This window comes from Phyllopteryx taeniolatus, chromosome 17, assembly GCF_024500385.1.
Source record: "Phyllopteryx taeniolatus isolate TA_2022b chromosome 17, UOR_Ptae_1.2, whole genome shotgun sequence".
Classification (NCBI taxonomy): Eukaryota; Metazoa; Chordata; class Actinopteri; order Syngnathiformes; family Syngnathidae; genus Phyllopteryx; species Phyllopteryx taeniolatus.
In genome coordinates, this window is record NC_084518.1 from 8,469,555 (window position 1) to 8,495,698 (window position 26,144).

The window sequence follows — 26,144 nt, forward strand, 5'->3', positions numbered from 1 at the left end:
GACTATTGCAATATTAGTCATTCAAACTGCTCTAAGTGCTAGAGGACTCTGCATCTTTTTGCACAATTGTTTTTTGTCAATGTCTTTATGTCTCCAAAGTGTTCTGTAAATTGACTTTCTGTTGTACTAGAGCGGCTCCAACTACCGGAGACAAATTCCTTGTGTGTTTTGGACATACTTGGCAAATAAAGATGATTCTGATTCTGATTCTGATAAGCGGCTCAGAAACTGGATGGATGGATGGATAAAAATGGTGGTTGGGTTTAGAGTATAGCACAGAGAAACTTTTTTTATTCGTCTTGGGGCGTACATACAGTGGGTACGGAAAGTATTCAGACCCCCTTAAAATTTTCACTCTGTTTTTTTTGCAGCTATTTGCTAAAATGATTGAAGTATTTTTTTACCCCTCATTAATGTACACCCAGCATCCCTTATTGACAGAAAAAAACTGAATTGTAGAATTTTTTGCACATTTATTAAAAAAGAAAAACTGAAATATCACATAGCCATAAGTATTCAGATCCTTTGCTCAATATTTAGTCGAAGCACCCTTTTGAGCTAATACAGGATGAGTCTTTTTGGGAATTATGCAACAAGTTTTTCACATCTGGATTTGGGGATCCTCTGCCATTGCTCCTTGCAGATACTCTCCAGTTCTGTTAGGTTGGATGGTGATCGTTGGTGGACAGCCATTTTCAGGTCTCTCCAGAGATGCTCAATTGGGTTTAAGTCAGGGCTCTGGCTGGGCCATTCAAGAACAGTCACGAATTGTTCTGAAGCCACTCCTTCGTTATTTTAGCTGTGTGCTTAGGGTCATTGTCTTGTTGGAAGGTGAACCTACGGCCCAGCCTGAGGTCCTGAGCACCCTGGAGAAGGTTTTCGTTCAAGATATCATTGTACTCGGCCGCATTCATCTTCCCTTCGATTGCATCCAGTCGTCCTGCCCCTGCAGCTGAAAAACACCCCCACAGCATGATGCTGCCACCACCATGCTTCACTGTTGGGACTGTATCGGACAGGTGATGAGCAGTGCCTGGTTTTTCCACAAATACTGCTGAGAATTAAGGCGAAAAAGTTCTGTATTGGTCTCATTAGACCAGAGATTCTTATTTCTCACCATCTTGGAGTCTTTCGGGTTTTTTTTTTATTTTTTATTTTTTAAGCAAACTCCATGCGGGCTTTCATGTGTCTTGCGCTGAGGAGAGACTTCCGTCGGGCCACTCTGCCATCAAGCCCCGACTGGTGGAGGGCTGCAGTGATGGTTGACTTTCTAGAACTTTCTCTCATCTCTCCCGACTGCATCTCTGGAGCTTAGCCGCAGTGTTCTTTGGGTTCTTCTTCACCTCTCTCACCAAGGCTCTTCTCCCCCTATTGCTCAGTTTGGCCGAACGTTTTCCATTTCCATAAGTGCAGCAGAATTTTTTGTCACCTTGGCCAGATCTGTGCCTTGCCACAATTCTGTCTCTGAGCTCTTCAGGCAGTTCCTTTGACCTCATGATTCTCATTTGCTCTGACATGCACTGTGAGCTGTAAGGTCTTATATAGACAGGTGTGTGGCTTTCCTAGTCCAATCAGTATAATTAAACACAGCTGGACTCCAATGAAGGTGTAGAACCATCTCAACAATGATCAGCACCAGAGTTAAATATGAGTGTCACAGCAAAGGGTCTCAATGCTTATGGCTGTGTGATATTTTTCTTTTTTAATAAATCTGCAAAAATTTCAACAATTCCGTATTTCTGTCAATATGGGGTACTGTGTGCACATAAATGAGGAAAAAAAGAACTGAAATGATTTTAGCAAATGGCTGCAATATTACAAAAGGTGAAAGATTTAAGGGGGTCTGAATACTTTCCGTACCCACTGTATACACACATACGCACACACACACACACACACACACACACACAGTCCCCTCCAAAAGTATTGGAAGGGCAAGGTCAATTCCTTTATTTTAGTTGTATATTGAAAACATTTTGGGTTTCAGATCAAAACATGAATATGAGATAAAAGTTCAGAATTCCAGCTTTTACAGTAACTTTTTTTTCCAGAAGCAAGACAACAGTGACAAACGAAGCAAATTTTTCTCATCTTAAATAAAGTGCACAAAGTGATCACTAAAAATACTGTTCAAATACTCCAAAACAAAATTGTATAAACGTATACCTTCTGTGCACTCTTCTTTTTGAAAAAAACAGTTGGCCTTAAGTAGAAAAATAAGCCACCCTGTACAGAACAAATTTTTTTGTCCTGTTCGGCTGTTAGGTCAAGCAGAAAGGGGGATCTGTATCCCCTTTATGCTGGAACAGTTTTACTGTGTCACAGTGGACTTTTTAAGCTGCCACTGTGGTTTCTAAGTATTGTAATCGCTATTTATTGAGAATCAAAGTCGATCAGTCGAACAGGTTTGAAAAAAGGAGTAAGAAAAGAAGACAACAAAAGACAAAGCACTCGCTGGTAAACAAGATGATGAAAGTAAATTTTTCTAATTTTTGTTTAAGAAAGGTATTGTTTATATTTTTTGCTTTTAATACACTTCTTCTGTGACTTAACTCATTTAACATTTTAATATAATACAACCCGAATTCCAAAGAAGTTGCGACGTTGTGGTAAACATAAATAAAAACAGAATACATTGATTAGCAAATCATTCATTCATTCATTCATCTACTGTTCCGCTTATCCTCACCAGGGTCGCGGGCGTGCTGGAGCCTATCCCAGCTAACTTTGGGCGAGAGGTGGGGTACACCCTGAACTGGTCGCCAGCCAATCCCAGGGCACATATAAACAAACAACCATTCACACTCACATTCACACCTACGAGCAATTTAGAGTCTTCATTTAACCTACCCTGCATGTTTTTGGGATGTAGGAGGAAACCGGAGTGCCCGGAGAAAACCCACGCAGGCACGGACGGGGAGAACCTGCAAACTCCACACAGGCGGGGCCGGGATTTGAACCCCAGTCCTCAGAACTATGAGGCAGATGTGCTAACCAGTCTCCACTGTGCCGTGATTTGCAAATCATGTTCAAACTGATAAACTTTATTGTTTTTAGCAAATAATCATTAACTTAGGATTTTATGGCTGCAACACGTTCCAAAAAAGCTGGGACAGGTGGCAAAAAAGACTGAGAAAGTTGAGGAATGCTCATCAAACACCTGTTTGGAATATCCCACAGGTGAACAGGCTAATTGGGAACAGGTGGGTTCCATGATTGGAGCTTCCCTGACTTGCTCAGTCATTCACAAGCAAAGATGGGGCGAGGTTCACCACTTTGTGAACAAGTGCGTGAGAAAATAGTCGAACAGTTTAAGGACAGTGTTCCTCAACGTACAATTGCAAGGAAATTAGGGATTTCATCATCTACGGTCCATAATATCATCAAAAGGTTCAGCGAATCTGGAGAAATCACTGCATGTAAGCGGCAAGGCCGAAAACCAACATTGAATGCCCGTGACCTTCGATCCCTCAGGCGGCACTGCATAAAAAAACCGACATCAATGTGTAAAGGATATCACCACGTGGGCTCAGGAACACTTCAGAAAACCAATGTCAGAAAATACAGTTCGGCGCTACATCCGTAAGTGCATCTTGAAACTCTACTATGCAAAGTAAAAGCCATTTATCAACAACACCCTGAAACGCTGCCGGATTCTCTGGCCCTGAGCTCATCTAAGATGGACTGATGCAAAGTGGAAAAGTGTTCTGTGGTACGAGGAGTCCACATTTCAAATTGTTTTTGGAAATTGTGGACGTCGTGTCCTCCAGGCCAAAGAGGAAAATAACCATCTGGACTGTTATGGACGCAAAGTTCAAAAGCCAGCATTTGTGATGGTATGGGTCTGTGTTGTTGCCAATGGCATGGGTAACTTACACATCTGTGAAGGCACCATTAATGCTGAAAGGTGCATACAGGTTTTGGAGAAACATATGCTGCCATCCAAGCAACGTCTTTTTTATGGACGCCCCTGCTTATTTCAGCAAGACAGTGCCAAACCACATTCTGCACGTGTTACAACAGTGTGGCTTCATAGTATGGCCTGCCTGCAGTCCAGACCTGGCTCCCATTGAAAATGTGTGGCACATTATGAAGCGTAAGATACAACAATGGAGACCCCGGACTGTTAAACAGTTGAAGCTGTACATCAAGCAAGAATGGGAAAGAATTCCACCTACAAAGCTTCAACAATCAGTGTCCTCGGTTCCCAAACGTTTATTGAATGTTGTTAAAAGAAAAGTTGATGTCACACAGTGGTAAACATGACCCTGTCCCAGCTTTTTTGGAACGTGTTGCAGCCATAAAATTCTAAGTTAATGATTATTTGCTAAAAACAATAAAGTTTATCAGTTTGAACATTCAATATCTTGTCTTTGTAGTGTATTCAATTAAATATAGGTTGAACATGATTTGCAAACCATTGTGTTCTGTTTTATTTATCAACATCCCAACGTCATTGGAATTGGGGTTGTACATCATAAAATAGGCTCCAGCATGCCCGCGACCCTAGTGAGGATAAAGCAGTATAGAAAATGGATGGATGGATCATAACATTTTAATGTACTTTCCATGGTATTAGACACACATAATGTATTATAGAAAGGTCTTAGCACAATTGATACTTTTTGAGTTGGCAAAAGTCACAAATACACAGTTTAATAACTTTACAAAGTGTTATGGATGGCACGCGTTGTGTGTGCATGTGTGTGCTATGCTAGCGGGCGGCCGGAGACAGCGGCTTGCTTGCTTGCGCTGCTAGGTCAAGTGACGGCACGAAACACGAGAAGGGGGAGGAGGAGCCTAGAGCGCCTGCTTGAGTGCTTGCCGTTCAGTGCTGACTTCTGCTAAGTCGTGATGGATCGAAACACGGGAGGGGAGATGAGGAACAAAGCTCCGCGCTGAGACAGAAACGGCGAGTCTGCCATCTCCTGTTTGATGAAACCAAAACAGTGCATGCAAGAGTGAAACAGAAACTACTGTACCAATATTTCCAGGCTAGTATAGATCCGATCCAATACTGACTTGGTATCGATATTATCGTTAGTTTGGCTCGATCCGCCCACCACTAATGGGCACCGTAGTTCTTCTGAGTATGCTGAATCATCATTTCAGTTCGTTCAAAAGATGCGTTCAAAAGGTTTGTTCACGAAATCATTCAATTATTTTTCACAGAATCATTCAAGTGCTTCTTCATTCAACACTCAATATGTTCACCGAAGGACCATGCATTGTTGTTGTCACATATTGTTAAACTAGGAAAGGCGGTGAGATTTTAACTATAATTAAATAAATAAATAAACCTTTAGATAAATTACCACCTACCTATCTCTATCTCAGCATGCTCTCGAACACCCGGCTTCGGTTGTGACTCGTGAACATGTGTGCAATGAGCTCAGTTACCGCACATGTCCTTTCGCGTCCCCTTACGTCCAGCCAGGCTCCCGCCGGCCGGTGAGACTTTTCTGCATTCCACCGTGGTGGAAAGCGTCGCTGACACCAGCACCCGCCACCCGGGTTTCATGCTCACTCACCTGACTGTTATTGTCATCCGATTAGTGTAAAGCTTCTTTGAGTCTCTTGAGAAGCGCTATTTATTTTAGTATTATTACACAAAAAGCTGCATTAGAGACACAGAGTGGATATGTATGTGTAAATATGTACGTTTTATTTTAAATTTCTTAATATTTTCAAATAAGCCCCACTCCCCATCCCCCCCATCTTAAACTCCCTGCTTCTGCCACTTCAGTTTGCCATGCACTGGCAAATGAATCTCGCATGACTTTATGTGTAGTCTGTTAAGATTATGGAGACGCCGTCCGACCCACGCCCCGTGTGTTCTTGTTTCCATGTGCTTGACTGACTCAACATTATCCGTTAGCTTGAAGAAACGGCTGCCAGTGAAAGCTATCCCCAAGAGGACGTCAGGAAGAGCGGTTAAAATCACTCATGACTATGTTCACTGCGTAGTACGTCATTCCAACGCGAACGAATCACTCATCGTAATAGTTTGCAGTGAACTTCCGAATGAATCACTGCATACGTACTTGTACATCGCTCTTTAGCGGATCATGAACGAATAAGTTCGACGAACGAATCACTCGTGTGTATTGGATCGTGAAAGAATAAGTTCAACGAATGAATCACTTGTGTCTAACGGTTTGTGAACGAATAAGTTCAACGAACGAATCACACGTGTCTCATGGATCGCGAATGAAGAAGTTCAACGAACGAAGGACTCGTCTAACGGATCGCAAACGAAGTTCAACAAACGAATCACTCATGTCTTACGGATCGCGAACGAAGAAGTTCAACGGATGAATCATTTCATGAACTGATTGACTTGATTACGTTCACTAAAAAGATTTGTTCTTTTGAACGAAACAACCCTATGGCTAACGTGTCAATGAACACGGAGGAGTTGAGAAATGCATCTGCAAAGCCGCCGCAATGTTAAAAATAATCAGTAGAGTGCACGACAATGATATATATGTTATCAAATAACTTGCGTCTTCAATATTAAGAATAATGCTGCAGTGCCAAACTTATACACTAAAGTGCTTCACAGTCTCACAATAGTATTTCCATGTGTATTTCTATAATAACTAGCGTCTTCAATATTAAGAATAATGCTGCAGTGCCAAACTTATACACTAAAGTGCTTCACAGTCTCACAATAGTATTTCCATGTGTATTTCTACATCGCGGATTTCACCTATTCCGGGGGTGGTCTGGAACCTAACCCCCGTGATAAAGAAGGTACAACTGTTACACTTTGGACATTGACCAGTGTCATGGAATGGATTGTGTTCACTTTTGGTTAAGGTTGGGATTTCAGTTTTTTTTTTTTTTTTTTTAAATAGCCTTACCTCATCATCCATCCATTTTCTACACCGCTTATCCTCACTCGGGTCGTGGGTATGCTGGAACCTATCCCACCTAACTACGGGCAGGAAGTGGGGTACCCCCTGAACTGGTTGCCAGCCAATCACAGGGCACATATAAATAAACAACATTCATAACTACGGACAATTCAAGTCTTCAGTTAACCTACCATGCATGTTTTTGGGATGTGGGAAGAAACAGGAGTACCCGGGAAAAGCCCACGCAGGCACGGGGAGAACATGCAAACTCTACACAGGCGAGGTCGGATTTGAACTATGGGCCTCAGAACTGTGAGGCGGATCTGCTAACCAGTTGTCCACCGTGCCGCCCCAGACCTAATCCTCACTATTAATTTTCTGATCACTTACTTCACTGCCTTCACCCACCCTGTCGCTTTCACTTCCTCAAATATTGTCTATGTGTGGTCATAGCATGTATCAAAGCCACTGTACAAATGTGTTGCCATTAGGTGTGGTTATACCATGAAGGGTGAAGAAAGGTGTCAGGAGCCTTCTGCTGGAGTGGACACCACTGGAAAGCGGCCCAAACGTAAATGCCTGCAGTGGCACCCACTGCTCTCTAAAAAGGCATTGGATTTCTCTGAGGAGGAAGAGGAGGAGGAAGAAGAGGATGAAGAGGAGCTTGTGCAGGTGATTTTGTGTTTTTTGCTTGTCCATTTAATGAAGAACTTTTTCCACATAAATGGCAGTGAAAACAAGGGCATTTTTTAAAATCTCAGAATGTATTAAAATTAAATAACTATAATCTGTTATTGGTCTTCTGTGCTCGTCATGGATTGTCCATAACGAACACATTAGAGTGTCCACATGTGCACTTGGTACCAGGACACCCTGGGCCGCAGTTTGATGATCGACTTTGTGGTCATGTCATCGGACTTGGGGCCGCATGTCATGGACACTCAGGTAAAGAGAGTGGTGGAGCTGTCAACCTATCACCACCAACTCCCACTTTCGGCAGAACTTGAAGCACATACCGGGGGAAGCTGGGGACACATTGAGTCCCAGTGGACCATATTACACGGCTCCATTATTGAGGCGACCGTCCGGAGCTGAGGCCATAAGGTGGTCGTGGCGGTAATCCCCGAAACCATTGGTGGACACCAGCAGTAAGGGATGCCGTCAAGCTGAAGAAGGAGTCCTATCGGGCCTTTTTGCCTTGTGGGAGTCCAGAGGCAGCTGATGGGCACTGGTTAGCCAAGCAGAATGCAGCTTTGGTGGTCGCTGAGGCATAAAACTTGGGCGTGAGAGGAGTGTGGTGAGGCCATGGAGAACGACTTCCGGACGGCTCTGGTCCACCATCCGGCGACTCAGGAGGGGGGAAGCAGTGCACCATCAACACTGTATAGTGGGGGATGGGGAGCTGCTGACCTCAACTCATGACGTTGTGAGTCGGTGGGCTGAATACTTTGAAGGCCTCCTCATTTCTACTAACACACCTTCCTATGAGGAAGTCTGTGGACCTTTGAGGACTTTGATATCTGAGGCGGGCTCTCCTATCTTGGGGGTTTAGGTTACCGAGGTGGTTAAAAATCTCCTTGGTGGCAGGGCTCCGGGGGTGGATGAGATCGGCCCGGAGTTTCTAAAGGCTCTGGATGTTGTGGGGCTGTCCTGGTTGACACACCTCTGCAGCATCGCGTGGACATCGGGGACAGTGCCTCTGGACTCGCAGATCAGGGGAGTTCGCCCAACCAGTCTACATGAGTTGTGGGCTTGGAAAAGACGTTTGACCGTGTCCTTTGGGGAGTCCTGTGGCGTGTGTCCCAGAAATATGGGGTACCGGACCCCATGATGAGGGCCGTTCGGTCCCTCTACGACCGGTATCAGAGTTTTGTCCGCATTGCTGGCAGTAAGTCGAATATGTTTCCAGTGAGAGTTTGCCTTTGCCAAGGCTGCCCTTTTTCACCGATTCTGTTCATTACCTTCATGGACAGAATTTGTAGGCTCAGCAGAGTATCCGGGCTCTCCCTTAGAGATAGGATGAGAAGCTTGGGAGATGCTCAGAATCGAGCCGCTGCTCCTCCGCATCGAGAGGAGCCAGAGGAAGTGGCTCAGCATCTGATTAGGATGCCCCCTGGAGGCCTCCCTGGTAGGTCTTCTGGACCCTCCTACTGAGAGGAGGCCCCAGGGACGACCCAGGACACGGTGGAGTGGACACGCTGGAAAGACTATGTCTCTCGGCTGGCCTGGTAACGCCTCGGGATTCTCCCGGAAGAGCTGGTCGAAGTGGCTGGGGAGAGGGAAGTCTAGGATTTTCCTGCTTGAGCTGCTGCCTCACGACCCGACTTTGGATAAGATGAAGAAAATGGATGGATGGATGGATGAATGGATTAAAATGTTTTCAGCAACCACTGCATTGTGACCAGGGCCAGGTGTCTCAAGGCCAGGGTGGTGGCACACCAGCGGAAGGACATGAGGACGCAAATGAACAGCGAGTTCGTCGGCCGATGAATGCCTTTCTTCTCTTCTGCAAACGCCATCGTTCCCTGGTGCGACATGAACACCCTCGTTTGGACAACCGAGGGGCCACCAAGATCCTGGCTGACTGGTGGGCTGTGTTGGAGCCTCCAGAGAAGCTGAAATACACCAATATGGCCAAGGAGGTGGGAACTGTTTGTTCATCTTAGACAATCATGAAGTATGAATTGATATAAAGTAGGGGTGTAACGATTTGTTTCAGCAACGATTTTATTCGTATTACGATTCGTGGTTACCGATTCAATTCAGGGACGACATTGGTTCGTTTAGAATGTCACGATCCGAAATGATAGAGTGGCTGGAAATCACTTCAGTAACTTGTTAGCCAAAAATTCATCCAGTGTGACTGAATTAAATTCCTGCATACGGGACAGTGCAGGTGACATTTCTTAGATTCCTGTTGTTTCTTGTAAGGGAATCAGGTAAAAATGAATTATGGTCATTAAATACAAAGATTCTCATGATGTACAGTGGAGGAAGTACTTATTTGATCCCTCACTGATTTTGTAAGTTTATCCACCGAGAGACATGAACTGTCCATAATTTTAATGGTAGGTGTATTTTAACTGGGATAGATGGAATATCAAAAAGAAAATATAGAAAATCACATAAAATAAATTATTGAAATTATTGGGGGAAATACGTTTTTGTTGTTGTTGGCCAGTACAGAGGTCAGACGTTTCTTGTAGTTGATCACCAGATTTGTGCACATCTCGGGAGGACTTTTGGACCAGTCCTCTTTTGGACCGCTCCTCTTTACAGATCCTCTCCAAATCTTTAAGGTTTCCAACTTGAAGCTTCAGCTCCCTCTTCAGATTTTCTATGAAATTTAGGTCTGGAGACTGGCTAGGCCACTCCATGAGCTTATTGTACTTCTTCTTTAGCCACTCTTTCATTTCCTTGGCTGTGTGCTTTGGGTCATTGTTGTGCTGGAAGCCCCATCCACAACCCATTTTATGTTTTCTGTGTGAGAGGAGGAGGTTGTCATCCAGGATTTCACGATTCCATCCATATTGGTGCGGTGAAGTTGACGTGCAGAGAAACATCCCCAATGCATAATGCTTCCACCTCCATGCTTGACGGTGGGGAACGGACCACATCACCTTCTCCCAATCATTCTCTGATTCATTCAGGTGTACATTGGAAAACTTTGGACGGGCCTGTGCATGTTCCTTTTTGAGTAGGGCGCGATCTTACAGGCGCTGCAAAATTGTAATCCTTAACGCCATAAGGTGTTACTGTTTTTCTTAGTGACTGTGGTCCCAGTTGCCTTGGGATTCATTAACAAGCTCCTCCCATGTGGTTCTGGACTGATGCCTAACCTTTCTCATGATCATTGATACCCCACAAGGTGAAATCTTGCGAGGAGACCCAGATCAAGGGAGATTGACAGTCATTTTATGTTTATTCCATTTTCTAATACTTCTACCAACAGTTGTCTCCTTCTCCCCCAGCATCTTACCAATGGTCTTGTAGCCCATTCCAGCCTTGTGCAGGTCTACAATCTTGTCCCTGATGTTCTTAGAAAGTTCTTTGGTCTTACCCATGATGGAAAGGTCAGTGTCTGATTGATTGATTCTGTGGACAAGTGTCTTTATACAGGTAACAAGTTGAGATAGGTGTCTTTCAGGCAGCTTTTTTTAAAAACCTCTCTTGTCCAGCTGCATGGCCTTGCAGAATGGTGGATGGTGCTGGAACAGTTTTGCCATGCAAGAGGGGAGTTTGAAATACTCCCTCTGTCTATTTCTATTTTTTAAAATTATTCTGATGTTTATTGAAAATGCAGCCAGACAGAAAAGGATTTTAGGGGACAGACAGGAATTGGTGAATAGGGGTGCGAATCACAGCAGAACAATAGTTTGACAGTTTAGATAGTTGACCAAATCGTGTTCTTTTTTGCGGATGAGGGGGTGGGGGACCCGGTGAGGACACCCGATGAGGACACCCAGTGAGGACATGCTATAACTAACCAAGAGAACAAGATGAGAGAGGACAGAAAAGGACAGGACAGGATGTGGGAAATGAGCAAGGCAGTGCTACTGACGAGTGTTGTGGTGGGATTCTTTTTAGTGTCTAAACACCTGTAAGAACCTGTGAGTTGATATGTTAGTATAACCTGTGTTGATATTAGTGGTCCCAAGCAGTTAAAGCCTACACCGTGTCTATCGAACTTATTAGTGAATGAACACCATATCACATGCATGTTCGTCAACTGGTGTATTGAGTTGCACATTGGGTAAGGGGGGGCCAAGCCAGCGAGCCCGTTCAGCGGGGGACACAACCAGGGGGACGCCACCCACTCCCCAGGACCCAAGGGTGCCCTGACGCCACCCACCCCCCATCCCAACCGAAGCATCCCGACCAGTCCCAAAGGGAGGGGCGCCCCCCACACCGAATCTCCCTCCGAGCCCCACCCAGCGCGCCCCACCACTGCCACCACTCCCACCACCCCCGGAGAGCATGGGGCGGTGTGGTGGGGTGTTGAGCATTAAAATTGAGAAGACTGGTGGGGTGGGGCGAGACGGACACAGGGCAATGACAACCCGTAACACCCACACCCAGCCCAACCAGCTCCCCAAAGAATGTGCGAATGTATGTGGTGCATTAAACACTGCTCTCCCCCCACCGACAGGTGTATGATGCATTAAAACTGGAAGACCAGCAGGGCAGAGAAAGGGGGGCATACCGAAAACCAGCACAGATGTGCCAGTACCCGGCCAGGCGCTTGCCCCATCATGTCTCGTGCCAGTCCCTCAGGGGACCCTGAAGGAGATGTGAAAGTGCGAAGTATGGGCAGTCTGAGTACTAAAAATGTGCAGTGAATGTGAAGAAAGAGGCCAGACTCCTGCTGGTCCGGCCCTCCCCCGCTGGCTGGAAGACCTTAGAGAAAAGGGGGGCAGCCGCTCCCCACCTCACTGAGACCCTACCACAAGCCTGATGTCAGCCAGGGACCCCACACAACCAGAGGGAGAGAGGGGCGATGCCTGTGTCCTCCTTTTTCATCTTCCCGGAGACCCCCATCTACCAGGAGGGCAACACGGATACAACCAGACCCAAGAGAAGTAGGGGGAAACAGGCCCAGCATCCCCAGAGGCCCACATTGCAAATCCAGAAGGATAGGGCTTCAAGCACATGCAAGTGACCCTATGGCGTGCACAGGGGTCTAAAATGAGAAGATATGATTTGGTCACATTACATTACATTTACGTTACAGTAATTTTTTTTAGCGATTGCTAAAATTACAAGTATTGCTTGAGCATGTTTATTTGGAAGATATATACCTTTTAAATCACCCAGTAGAAAATTAGGATAAATCGGAATCCTACAGTTAAAAACTGAGTAAAGTTTCTGTGTATCTAGTGACCAGAAGCGCTGTACGGGTGTACAATGCCAAAGAGCATGAAAATACAGTAAGTGTCTAGAGCGTTTTCAGTGCAATGATTGCATATGTTTGATTTTGAAAAGCCCATTATATGCCTACTATATTGGGTATCGTGACATTGAATTGGATTAGCTGTAAATTTGTTGTCATTGAGAATGTATTTCTGCAGATTTGTGCCCAGTAATCATTGTCAGTATACACTGAGAGGTAGACTTTTCTAGCAAGCTGATAAAATGACTGCAATAATCTGATTCTTAAAACAATTGTGGCGTTCGAGACTTTGGTGCTATAGCTGTCTATCTGTTCTAATTACAGCCAAGATTGTTGTTCAATATTTGGATGTAACCATTTAATGAGGTACTGTATGTAGGTAGCTGGGCTAATTCTTTTTTTCTTTTTTTTAGTCGTCGTCTTCTTTTTGTTTCGGCTTGTCCCTTTAAGGGTCGCCACAGCGTGTGATCCTTTTCCATGTATGCCTATCTTCTGCATCCTCCTCTCTAACCCAGCTGCCCTCGTGTCTTCCCTCACAACATCCATCACCCTTCTCTTTGGTCTTCCTCTAGCTCTCTGGCCTGGCAGCTCCATCCTCATCATCCTTCTACCAATATACTTAATATCTCTCCTCTGTGGACGTGTCCAAACCATCTCAGTCTGGTCTCTCTAACTTTATCTCTAAACATCGAACCTTGCCTGTCCCTATGATGAGCTCATTTCTAATTGTGTCCAACCTGGTCACTCCTAGAGGGAACCTCAACATCTTAATTTCCGCCACCTCCAGCTCTGCTTCCTGTTTTCTCTTTAGTGCCACTGTCTATAATCCGTACATCATGGCTGGCCTCACCACTGTTTATAAACTTTGCCCTTCATCCTAGCAGAGACTCTTCTGTCACATAACACACCTGACACCTTCCTCCACCCGTTCCAACCACTTGGACCCGTTTCTTCACTTTCTTACCACACTCACCATTGCTCTGGACTGTTGAACCCAAGTATTTAAAGTCCTCCACCCTTGCTATCTCTTCTCCCTGCAGCCTCACTCTTCCCTCTCCACCCCTCTCATTCATGCACATATATGCTGTTTTACATCGGCTAATCTTCATTCCTCTTCTTTCCAGTGCATGCCTCCATCTTTCTAACTGTTCCTCCACCTGCTCCCTGGTTTCACTGCATATCACAATGTTGATGTTGTTGCAGTCTATTTCTTCCAATTCTAGCCAAGAATCATACTCCTCATTGTGGTGCAACCATTTGGTGAGGTATTGTAATTGGTTAGCTAAATAATATTGTTAAAGTTGGGAGCATTTAGGCCTCCCTCCTGTTTACTTTTCTGAAGAGTGGACAGACTAATTCTATTTTTCTCTTTTTTCAATAAAAAATTATTACAGCAGAATCTAAGGTTTGACAAGTGCGCAAGAGGAGTTTTGAGCGACTTTTCTGTTTCGTGTGTGTGGAAACAAGCATAGCAGAAAAGCAGACAGACAGGAGTGGGAATTCATGCTGGTGGCATGTGTGATTCCGTTTTTGTTTGTCTAAGCAAAAGTGGAAAGAATGAAACAAAATACAATACACTTTTGACAATTAATAACGACAACAGATCAAATGAAGTACTTATCTTGAAGAGCCAGAGCGTGACGTTGGCATTACGAAACAGTTGGCCGTCGACATATAGCTTGTTGACAACTACCCACGCTCGTTTGTCTTTCTCACGGTAATTCTTCATTAACAGGTACAAGATTTTACGCCTCTCGTTGATTTCCTTGGGGAACTGATTGTTCATTACAAACGAAGTCACTTTGAGCTTTCGACCTTTTGATTTTACAAACACTTTTTGCTGAAAGTGTTCAAACTTTGCTATGATAGGACATGATTGGTTTCCTGGACGAGGGCCTCCCAATCGGTGGACACGGTGAAAGTTAATCTTGTTGACTGTATCTTGCTGTATCTTGAGCGCGGACATCATGAACTTTTTAATCTGCATCTCGGGGTTTTACCGAGCATTTTCTGTAATGCCGTAAAAAATGAGATTGTTGCGCATGCTTCGTGATTGAATGTCCAGCATAGTTTCTTTCATGAGTTTATATTGCTAAGAGTTTGTAGTTCTGCTGACGTTGACGTCATGTTTGATCGAACCGCAATATTATCTAATCTTAGCTCCTTGACCAGTCGGTGTGTTAACTCCAAGCTCTTTCTGAGTTCGGCAATCTCTTGGCGAAGCAAGTCAAGTGTAATTGACAATTTCTTGATGATTGAGAGGAGGACACTCGTCTGTGTCTCTGTCGAATGAAGTAAATCCTCAGTTGAAGTGGAAGAATCAGCTTTTTTTCCTCATCAGCGGCAGTTCGACGCGAGTCCTCAGATCCTCCATGACAGATGAGTTGCCGTTGATGTAGCTGCGTGGACCGCAAGTGGCTCTACGAGTTACTGCTGCTAGCAAAGCTGGCGAAGGAAAAGAGGAAAGAACAAAGCGACCATCCACTGTTGAAAAATGTTGTCTTGTCATTCATTGCTGCTTTTCCAAGTCTATGGAAGGGGCGCCGACTAGTTTTTTGTCTTCGGAAATCACACAAGCTCTTGTGTTGTCACAGCATGCTCACGTTCCCGACTCCGCCTATTTTTTGTCCTGTTCGGCTGTTAGGTCAAGCAGAATGGAGGATCTGTATCCCAGTTTTACTGTGTCACAGTGGAGTTTTTAAGATGCCGCTGTGGTTTCTTAGTATTATAATGGATATTTATTGAGAAACAGAGTCGATCAGTCGAACAGAACAAGGTTTCTAGAGGGACGTGTGAAAAGAAGACAACAGAAGACAAAGCACTAACTGTAAACGAAATGAGAAAAGTAAATCCTTATATATCTACAACAATGACACATTAGATATGAGTGTTGTATGGGGCAGTAGTGCTACACCCCTGTGCGGTGATGCATCCCTCCGCCGCTCTCCATCCAGCTTGCGATCCAAAAGCCGTTTGTTGATCTTTACGGCGAGAGCGATGAGAGTGTCCAAGTCGGCAGGTCTAGTGGGACCAAATGATTCTTGATGGTGGGAGATAGTCCTTGAAAAATGCATCGAGTAGTGCCCTGTTGTTCCACTGACTCTCAGCTGCTAGAATGCGAAACTCAATTGCGTAATCTGACACCCTGCGCTTGCCTTGTTGTAAGGTGACAAGGTAGCGAACTGCCTCACGATCTGTTGTGGAATACTGAAAAACTTGCTCCATCGTCTTTACGAAAGAAGCCCAAGAGTGACAAGCGGCGGAATTGCGGCTCCATTCAGCAGTAGCCCACGCCTCCGCACTACCAGTCAGGTGGGAAATGACAAAAGCGATCTTTGCACGCTTGGTGGGGAAGGCAGCTGCCTGCAGCTCAAAGTGGAGTTCGCACTGAGTGATAAATGGCTTAATGTTCCCAGAATCTCCAGCGAACCTCTCCGGTCGAGAGAGTTGTGGGCAGACAGCAGCGGAGGTGGCAGGTGGCTGCATGGTGACTGCTTCACCTGGAAACGGTGGTACAGTGGCGGCATCGGGTGCTGTGTCAGCTGGTTCCTTCTTCTGAAGCATATTCATTCGCACTTCAAACTGTGAGGCCACCTTTCTCATAATAGTGGCCTGATGCTCTGACAGACCCTTTAGATGAAGGTGGAGTGCAGCAAGCTGCTCATCCTGCTTCGAGATGCATTGACCTTGCGCTTGAAGGGCTTTGCGCACTGGGTCTGAGTCTGCTGGGTCCATGTTATGGCCAGTTCGTTCTGTCATGAACGGAACAGAGGATAGGACCCAAAAATGCACGACTCCAAAACAAATGGACAGTTTCAAAAAGAGCGGTGCGTTAACTCCAAGCGAGTTTTGAGCTCCGTCTCCTGATGTAATGAATTGCGAAGTGATAGCTTCTTGTCAATGGAGAAGAGAACTTGAATATGGGCGTCGGGTGAGCTGGGTAGTCGATCTTCAGTGCGAGCGGACGAGTTAGGCTTCTGTCTTTTCAGATGGTTTCCTGCGGTTGTCATGGTGGGATCCGCTAGCTTGCATAACGAAGCGATTGAAAGATCCGTCCATTACATCTCGAGTGGCTCCACGATGGTCTCGTGGCGTCACCAGGGATTGGAAAAAAGTAATCAATAATAATCAGCCTCTCAATAAGAGGAACAAAAGTGGATGAGGAGGAAATTAAGTCTTGGGGTTGCTAATCTGATCTTGAAAAATTTCGTCTGGGAAATCTCGCTGTCTCTCGCGGTGTTAGCGCATGTCACGTTGTTTCCACTCCCTTCTCCCTCCCTGTCTTTCATACAGCTAACGAGTTTAGAATAGGAGTACTTTCTTAAGTGAGAGCACTTGTCGTGGGAGCCAAAGTTCTTTATTGTTGGTAAGGGATCAATACTTCATGCAATGAAATGCAAATACATTTTTATCTTTTTTTCTAAGTGTGATTTTCTCGATTTTCTTTTAGATATTCTGTAAAAGAGATGTTGAATTGGTGTTAGAATTATGTGTAGGGTCCTCGGAAAATTGTCTCCACTGTACCTACCGGGACCCAAAGTTTGAGACTCACACTTCTAAACAGTCAAATAGTAATGGCTTGAAGCACTGTGAGGTTTTCTTTCGGAAAATCATTTAGGAATAGGGTTAATAATACATAGAGAGCTAGATAAATTAACAAACCTGCTCCTGAAACAGTAGTTGACCTTTTTGCTGCTACTCCTCTTTTGTGCCACAAACGCGTCTTCTGATTCTGTCGTGTTAGCGGCTGGGGAGCTAAGCTAAGATAGGGAGCTTGAAGGACTTCAAAGTGCACACGGAGAGCCGGGGTCACACACGCGCATCCTTATTGACCTTCTCTGTCGCCGCCTTCTCATCTGCCATCCACCAGAAAGACCGACATATTAAATGTCAAGTGCTTTAAAAACAATACACACGCATACTGTGGTGTCTTTTCCAACCACTAGGGACAATATGTAAAGGAGTGACTGGATGTGGGGAGTAGAATGGGACATGAGGAAGAAAAGTGACAATAAAGAAAGTAGCGTTGTGCTAACTGCTGTGTGCTGACTAAAAAAATCAAGTGAAGTAAAAATAATGTTTCTTGTAAATACAACACATACACAACTTCAAATAAAGTCTTCCCTGTGTAAATCTGATGCGTTATTTCCTAGTATTGATACAATCCATTGATTACCTTTTAAAACGATTGAAATCAATATATTTTTGACCGGAAGGCTAACTTGCCAAGCCCAGATCGATCCAGTTTGACTATAGAAATATAAATCGGAACATCGATTTAATGAATGAATATTTACACCACTAATATACAGTAATCCCTCACTATATCACGGTTCACTTGTGGCGGATTTAGTGCATCGCAGATTTTTTTCAGTTACTTAACTGCACATCTCTAATACAGTTAGCTTTATTGGCTATATGATTTAAATGTGGCAGTCATGACCCACATAAGGTCAATTGGGATCTTATTCTTAGCAGATAAAGAAACCTGACTGAGTTATCTCAATTAAATACATTTAGTCAATCTCAGAATTGCTTGAGGATACAAAGAACATTACCGGAAAGCTACTGTTAAAACACAAACTACCTGTATTTAAATTAACTGTTGTATTGAGGAATAGTCCAGCCAGACATGAAGTTAAGATAATTTTTTTTTAATGCCCAGTTGTACTATAGTCATTAGCACATCCCTAACACTAGTCATTTGTTTAAAATCAATCTGTTATTTTACACCAATGGTTTGACATATGCATTAGTATTTCTGTATTTGAGTGCATTAGTTTAAGCAAAACATGTTCTTGTGTACACCTGAAGTTTTTCCCTCCAATAATGCCGTGGCTCTCCCCCCTAACCCCAAGTGTAATCTGTTACAACATGTATTTGTACATCAAATTCTGAAGGGAGATGCAGTAAGTGCAGGCATGTAATAGTATAGTTATAGTAATAGTAACTTTGGGCTGCTCTGTTTGTGTTGTTTGATGGATTATAATTTACTGTAACATCGGTGCTAATCTTATTAGCAAGTCCAACCAGGTCTCTCTGCTGGTCACTATATTACAGTTGATTGACTGCATATCAATACACGAACATTGCGCAGGAACCTGTGATGTGCGCATAGGTACATTGCATTGTTCAAACGAAATATTGTGTGTCCCTAATGTAAACACAATAACAATATCGACAGGAACAAATTAAAGTTATGCGCAACATCTATCTTTGTTTTCTACAACTACAGTTGTCACGGTAAGGGTTTTTGAAGGCAAGGCAAAAACATGGAGGACCGAAGTGCAGGGAAGCAGGGAGGCAACGCAGTAGTGCAAGAGTATATAAAAAATTATATTTAATTCCAAAAACAAAATGGGCAGAGTGCACAGGGACCTGGGAAGGTAAACTAGAAAAAACGGTTGGTACGGAACGACGTGGTTTGAGGGCAGGTTTGGATGGGCGGGACTTAATTAGAGGCGTGGAACAAGGTGTGGGAACTGGTGAAAAATTAAATGACTTGGGAACAGGGGGAAAAAACGAGACGGCAAAATTTTACCTTTACTTGGCCGCCTCCGTTGGCCACCACGTGGCGGTCCCGGGTAGATGGCCAAACGGGTGCCCAAGAAAAGGTCTTGGGCTTGGACTCACTGGATTGGAAAAGGGGAGACGTGACAAAAACTGACTAGGACTTGAAAAACTAGGGAAGGAACCATAAAAATCTAAATCCGTGTCGGAGTCAGAATAAGAATCTAAAAAACAATGTGGAGGTAAAATTGTAGGGCACGGCGAATAACTAGGAAAAGTGGGGGACACACATCACAACTAGCAACTATGACATGACACAGACAGTGACAATGACACCTGACAATGACATACTGCAAAGACACCTGACAAAGACAATGAACCGACAAGAACTGAAAGAAACCAGGGAACTAAATACAAACAGACTGACGAGAAAACGAGGAACACCTAGACAAGACACGAGTGGCTGCAGAGAGCTGATTGGTCGACACAAGGTAGAAGGTTGACGATAACAGGTGGACACAACAACCAAATGAGCACAGGACAAACATGAAGACACAGGAAAACATGGAACAAAACTAAACACAACCCAAACCAAAACACAGACCATGACAACAGTACTGTAGGTAAAAACATCACAGCAATGAATTCTTGCTTTTCGTTGACTACTTTGCCAGGAGAGTCAGTGTGAGTAACGGTGCCATGCTTAAGGTAGGAAATCACCTGTTCACACCATGTCCGCATGGGCTGTTGTTCATGTCATTCAGGCAGAGCCTTTATCCAGCCTTTATCGCCTTTCATAGGCATGTGCTTGTGTAGAGTGTGTGGACGGTGACCTCAAGCCGACAAATAAAATCCCTGCACCTCTCCAAATTATTACATATTAGCATTGAATTGGATATATGAAACAAAATTTATGGAATACTAAAATAAATGATTGTTCGCTAATTCACTGATTTCATTTATTGTGGGGGGTTTTCTGGAACGTAATGCCCACAATAAATGACGGTTTACATTTGCACATTCTCAGTTCAGTTCAATTTTGATGTTTATTCCACAGAAGATTTTGTTTTGTTTTTATTCAATCTTTTTTTATATTTGATGGTTTACAAAAATACTAGTGATGCGCTGAAATGAAAATGAGGAAACCAAGGCTGAAAACCGAAATGCACAAACAAATAAATAATTATTCCAATTAAAGTAAAATTGCATTTATGGCTATGATTTATGGCTATGATTTATGGCTGTTTACTCACCTAGGGCTGGGCAACATGGCAGAAAAAAAGATCATTAGGTTTCTTCATATGCGATCAAGATTATTTGGATTTTTTAATATTGTTTTTAAACTGACAGTTTTATGTCTGTACTGAAAACTAAAGTAACTAGAAGGTAGTTAAACTTTTTATTAACATCAAATTCAGAAAATGAACATGGAAAAATATTCAAACAATTTTTACTCAACATTATAACACGTAGAAAAATCTAGAATAACACAGTGCAGCAGATAGGGGAAAAAATAAATGATAATTTTTTAACATGAGTGATTTCTTTTGTCAAAATAGCCTCATCTTTGGAGGGTAACTCCTAGTCATGGCTGACTTTTGTTTCGTTGCCCTCAGTTACGTGTTCAGTTCACTGCACCTCGTGTTTCTCAAGGTAAAGGTATTTTAAGATATCTTTTATTGTTTTATTATCGTCCAGCCCTAATTAAGACATATTTTGACGGACCTTCATAGCTGTTAAACAGTGTGACTGAGACGCCCACGGAGCACATCACCTCGTCGTTGGTGGCACTGCATTATGCAGAGAAGAGCACACAGGCAGCAGTGTTTTGGCTGTTTTGTTTTGGCGACAAAAGTCTTTTGGTCCAAAACTGAAAATGCACTTTTGGGCCATTTCTGAAAATTTGGTGCATCACTCAAAAATACTTTGGATTTTTTTTCCTTTTCAGTACAAGGAGGCGTTTATGAAGGCAAACCCAGGCTATAAATGGTGTCCTACCAACAGCAAACCAGTTAAGAGGCCATTGTGTCAGACAGTTTGTAGCGCTCGCAAAAAGGTGTGGTCCTTCACTTCAATTACATCCAAGGACTCACCCACTGCCAAAAACATGTCCAAACCTGATGTCCCACAATTGAACTTTGCCATGGCTGGTATGTATAAACAACACACAAAGGATTGGTTCGTGTGTGTAAAGACCAAGGCATTTCTACGACTGTCTGTCATTTTCAGATCCAACTAAGATGGGTGGCCTCAGTATGCTACTGTTAGCTGGAGAACATGCCCTAGCAAGCCGAGAGGTAAGTTACAGTTTAAAGTCACCTGTTAGCGCATCCTTTGTACACTTCAACTTTTGCTGTGGTTCTAATGTCTTCCAATCAATTTTTAAGCACCAAACATAGATTTTTCATTGGGATTCCTACAAGGACTCAAAGGATAAGGGGAAAAAAGTATTTTCAGTGGCTCATGACATGCAGGCACAGCCCTTCAGTGTTTAGCAAGACAACATATATGTAATTTGTGATCCTAAAAAAGCAATATAAGTGGCGGAGAACAAACTTACGCTTCATAAGACACTCAGGACAACTTAACCCTGGTGAATTTATGGCATATGCAAATTGAATCGCAGTAACTCAATGAGGAACTCTATAAACGTGTTATTTGGCTTGGAGAGCAATGCCCACCTGCTTTGGGCAGCGACACAAATATGCCGCTGTGTTCTTTTGACATCGCTACTAAAAGAAAAGAGAGCAGTAAAACATACCCGGTTATAAAATAGTAAAATAGTAGTAGTAGTAATAGTAAATAGTAATGATAATAATAAGAAAATGAGTCATACAACTGCCTTTGCTACATTTTCCAAAGAGACTAAAGCCATTACATTGTGTTAGAGATGAAACAATATGAAAATGACACAATGCTACAATGAGCAGCACCTTTGCCTCTCTGCTTTCGGCTTAGGCCTTCCTTTGTGGTGTTTGCATGTTCTCCTGGTGCTTGCATGGGTTTTCTGTGGGTACTTGGGCTTTCTCCCACTTTCCAGATACATGCATGGTAGGTTAATTGAAATATCTAAATATTCCATAGGTGTGTCTGTGACGGTGAATGGTGTTTGTGTCCTATGATCTATTGGTGACCAGTTCAGGATGTAATCCTGCCTGTCATCCAAAGTCAGATGGGATTGACTTCAGCTCACCCCACAACCATAATGAAGACAAGCAGTATAGAAAATGGATCTTAGTGACCAAAATCATGTTTATCAGTATTTTCACAATATTGCTCAAGAAATAAAAAAAAAAGTAAAATACATGTACATACATGAAACAAAATTATTTTATTTGGAATAAACAAGATATAAAATCAACTTTTTCACATTAGAATTTAAATTTGAACAGTTGCCACCAAAATTAATTTTAATGCATGCATGCAATACATTTAAAATTGCTAAGACCAATGTGATTTATACCCCGCCTCTCACCCGAAGATAGCTGGGATAGGCTCCAGCAGCCCGCGACCCTAGTGAGAATAAGCGGTAAAGAAAATGGATGAATGGATGAATGGGATCTATTTTATAACTATGGGGCATTATAATCTATAATCACTTTAAACCTGCATGGCACAACTTTAAAAAAAAAAATACATAAATAAAATCACCCATGCCACTACTAGAGGAGATTACACAATGCTGATTCAGCCTGTCAACTCCTCTAACATCTTGCTGTATTTTTCAGTATTTAATTTTTTATATTCAGTGAAAGTGTCTTGACAGCCAGAATTCCACTCGTCCTTATCTGATCAGTATGGTGTACCGAACCCCCCAATACGGGCTGTTCGGTCCTTGTCCACAGGACAAGGACCAGTGTCAGAGTTTGGTCCGCATTCCCGGCAGTTTCCGGTGAGGGTTGGACTCTGCCAAGGCTGTCCTTTGTCACCAATTATGTTCAGAACTTTTATGGGCAGAATTTCTAGGCGCAGCCGAGGCGTAGGGGGAGGTCCGTTCTGTTGGCCTCAGTATTGCATCTCTGCTTTTTGCAGATGATGTGGTTCTGTTGGTTTCATCAAGCCGTGATCTCCAACTCTTACTGGAGCGGTTCGCAGCCGAATGTGAAGCGGTTGGGATTAAAATCAGCATCTCCAAATCTGAGACCATGGTCCTCAGTCGGAAAAGGCCTGAGTGCCCTCTCCAGGTCAGGGATGAGATCCTGTCCCAAGTGGAGGAGTTCAAGTATCTCGGGGTCTTGTTCACAAGTGAGGGAAGAATGGAATGGGAGATCGACAGGCAGATCGGTGCAGCTTCTGCAGTGATGCGGACTTTGTATAGGTCCGTTGTGGTGAAGAAGGAGTTAAGCCGATAGGTGACGCTCTCAATTTATGCCCGAAAGAACAAGATCCCGGATACAAGCGGCCGAAATTAGTTTTCTCCGCAGGGCTCTCTCTTAGAGAAAGGGTGAGAAGCTCGGTCATCCGGCAGGGGCTCAGAGTAGAGCCGCTGCACCTCCACATTGAGAGGAGCCAGATGAGGTGGCTCGGACATCTGATTAGGATGCCACCTGGACACCTCCCTGGTGAGGTGTTCCGGGCATGTCCCACCGGGAGGAGACCCCGGGGACGACCCAGGACATGCTGGAGAGACTATGTCTCCCGGCTGGCTTGGGAATGCCTCGGGATCCCCCCGAAAGAGCTGGATGAAGTGGCTGGGGAGAAGTCTGGGCTTCCCTGCTAAAGCTATTGCCTCCGCGACCCGACCTCGGATAAGTGGAAGAAAATGGATGGATGGATGAATGCCCCGATTAATTTCCCACGCTGGCCCTGTTGGTGGTGCACTGCAAATGATGTAGCGGAAATGACGGCACGGAAATGAAGCATTTTATAATTATTGTGTAAATTAAAACTAATAATAATAATTGCCTCAAACGAACATCACCTCTTTCCGAGGACCTATTGGCTGGGGGTGTGGGCGCCGCAATGCGTGTCTGACAGCCAGCACTCCACTCGTCCTGATCTTTTTTAAAATTATTATTACTTGTATTGATCTTTATCTCATTTCTTTTAACGTGTGTGTAAGTGATGTGGTTTGCTAGAACTTTTATCTACTTGATTATAACTTTGAGGGGTCGTTGCTGCTGCCACTTATCCACCCCACCTGTCATGACATGGAGGAACGCAGACTGAGAAGAGTTTCTCTCAGCCGTAGGGTTGGGCATCATTTGAATTTGAGCGATTCCTTATTTCAATTCCGGTTGCAAACGATTTTTGATTCCGATTCTTTTAGGGGGCAGGGTCAAAAAAGTTTGCATGGTTTAAATAAAGGGTGTCCAAATTATGAACATCCATTTTCTTAGCAGCCCGCAGCATAGACTAAAATGAACATTTGACTCGTTTGAACATTTGAACTAACCCAATTGACTTAATATTCATTAATTAATATTCATTAATTAATGTTGCAGCTAAAAGATAAATATAGCATTGTTAAAATTGTTATTTAGGACTGTTTTATCACGTCAAAGGGTTTATATGTGCAAGTTTGAACTTGACTTCCTGTTTTAAGATTGTAGCCTTTTATTTTGAAGGGTATGCACCGGAATTCAGCATTTTGGCACGAAAAGTAATTTCTACTTTGAGTCACATTCTACTTTTTACTTTTACTTGAGTCACATTATTGTCAAATAACAGTACTCTTGAGTACAATATTTGGCTATTCTACACACCTCTGGAGCGGACATCCTCTATTGCTACTCTTACATTTAAGCAAAATATTTTGCTCATCAGATCAGCCAGTGTCGTATTTGCACTGGTCTTTTGTATTTTTGTGTTGAGGTTGTGGCCCCAGCGGAACCGCAAAGCACACTTAAAATTGGCGACAAGAGCTGATCTGCTAGAACATTTTGTATTAATTAGGAAACGCGCCTATAATTATCTAATTAGTTTACAAATATTAAAGTTACATGTATTAAGCGACGGAGTGATGTTAGGGGTTATGTCACAACACAGAATGAACTAATGGCAAATTCAGAAATGGCCCAAAAAAAAAAAATTCTAATTTTCCTGGAGGATGCATTTGGGATTAGCCTCTGAAGTTGGTAAGAGTGAAAAATAATGTGAAACAGACAATGATTTTTATCTATTCTTTTCCAGAATGAGAGTGCTTAAAGAGGAGGATGCTATTCATGTGGCACAGCTTGAAACCTGGCTCAAATTTGAGGCCAAAACAAAAAAGCAAAGAAATGAGGCAAATGTAATTTTAATCTTTAATATGTACATCAACATGTACTTGAGCGGTGTAAATGAATGATTTTCTGCTTGAAGTCTTCCAGATTTCTTGATTTATGTTAAAATCTCAAAAATTCTCTGCGGGGGCCTGGGGATCCCCCCAGACACCCCTACAATGTTTTTTTTATTTATTTATTTTTTTTTTTTGGGGGGGTCTGTCACCTTTTTCATGCCTTTGGTGTTTGCATGTCTGAAAATTGCTACGGTGAAGTTTAAGATCAGTGTTAAGCCTTTTTTTTCTGGCATTGGCTCTTACGTTGGTTTGAAGACTAAAATAAATGCTAAAAACCATCATTGCAAAAGTGCAACTAACCTTTTACCTTGTTAGTGTTCTCAATGTTGACATAGACGTATTTTATTGTTTCACTCACCCAGGTGACTGAGAGTTGACTTCACTGAAGCTCAGCGCGGTGTAGGCTGAGGCTCGGAGCGCGTCAGATGCTACACAACGTGAAATCCAAGTGTTGTACTGACGCGACTGGTCATTAATTTGAACAAGGTTAAGACACACTTGTTTGCCGCCGCCACTGTTGGGCACAAGCACGTCTTCGTGCGCGTTCTTCTTCGTTGTTCTTCGTCACACTCTTCTTCGGGGTCGGCGGACTCGGCATCGAAAC

The 26,144-nt window shown here is 43.4% G+C and overlaps 1 protein-coding gene across 43 annotated transcripts in view; it reads left to right on the top strand.

Moving 5' to 3' along the window:
- The window catches only part of LOC133466730 (HMG box transcription factor BBX), a 208,161-nt gene that overhangs the window by 57,567 nt on the left and 124,450 nt on the right, over positions 1-26,144 (top strand). For 38 of the 43 annotated variants that reach the window (XR_009785021.1, XR_009785022.1, XM_061750666.1 and 35 more), the window contains 4 exons: positions 7,352-7,532; positions 9,266-9,502; positions 21,209-21,410; positions 21,490-21,557. Coding sequence is in view for 41 of the 43 variants with exons in the window: in XM_061750652.1 (XP_061606636.1) it covers positions 7,352-7,532; positions 9,266-9,502; positions 21,209-21,410; positions 21,490-21,557 (688 nt within the window). In the remaining 2 variants the exon portion in view is untranslated. The remainder of the gene's footprint in view (positions 1-7,351; positions 7,533-9,265; positions 9,503-21,208; positions 21,411-21,489; positions 21,558-26,144) is intronic. The other 5 variants (XM_061750683.1, XM_061750681.1, XM_061750680.1 and 2 more) reach the window with 2 other exon arrangements.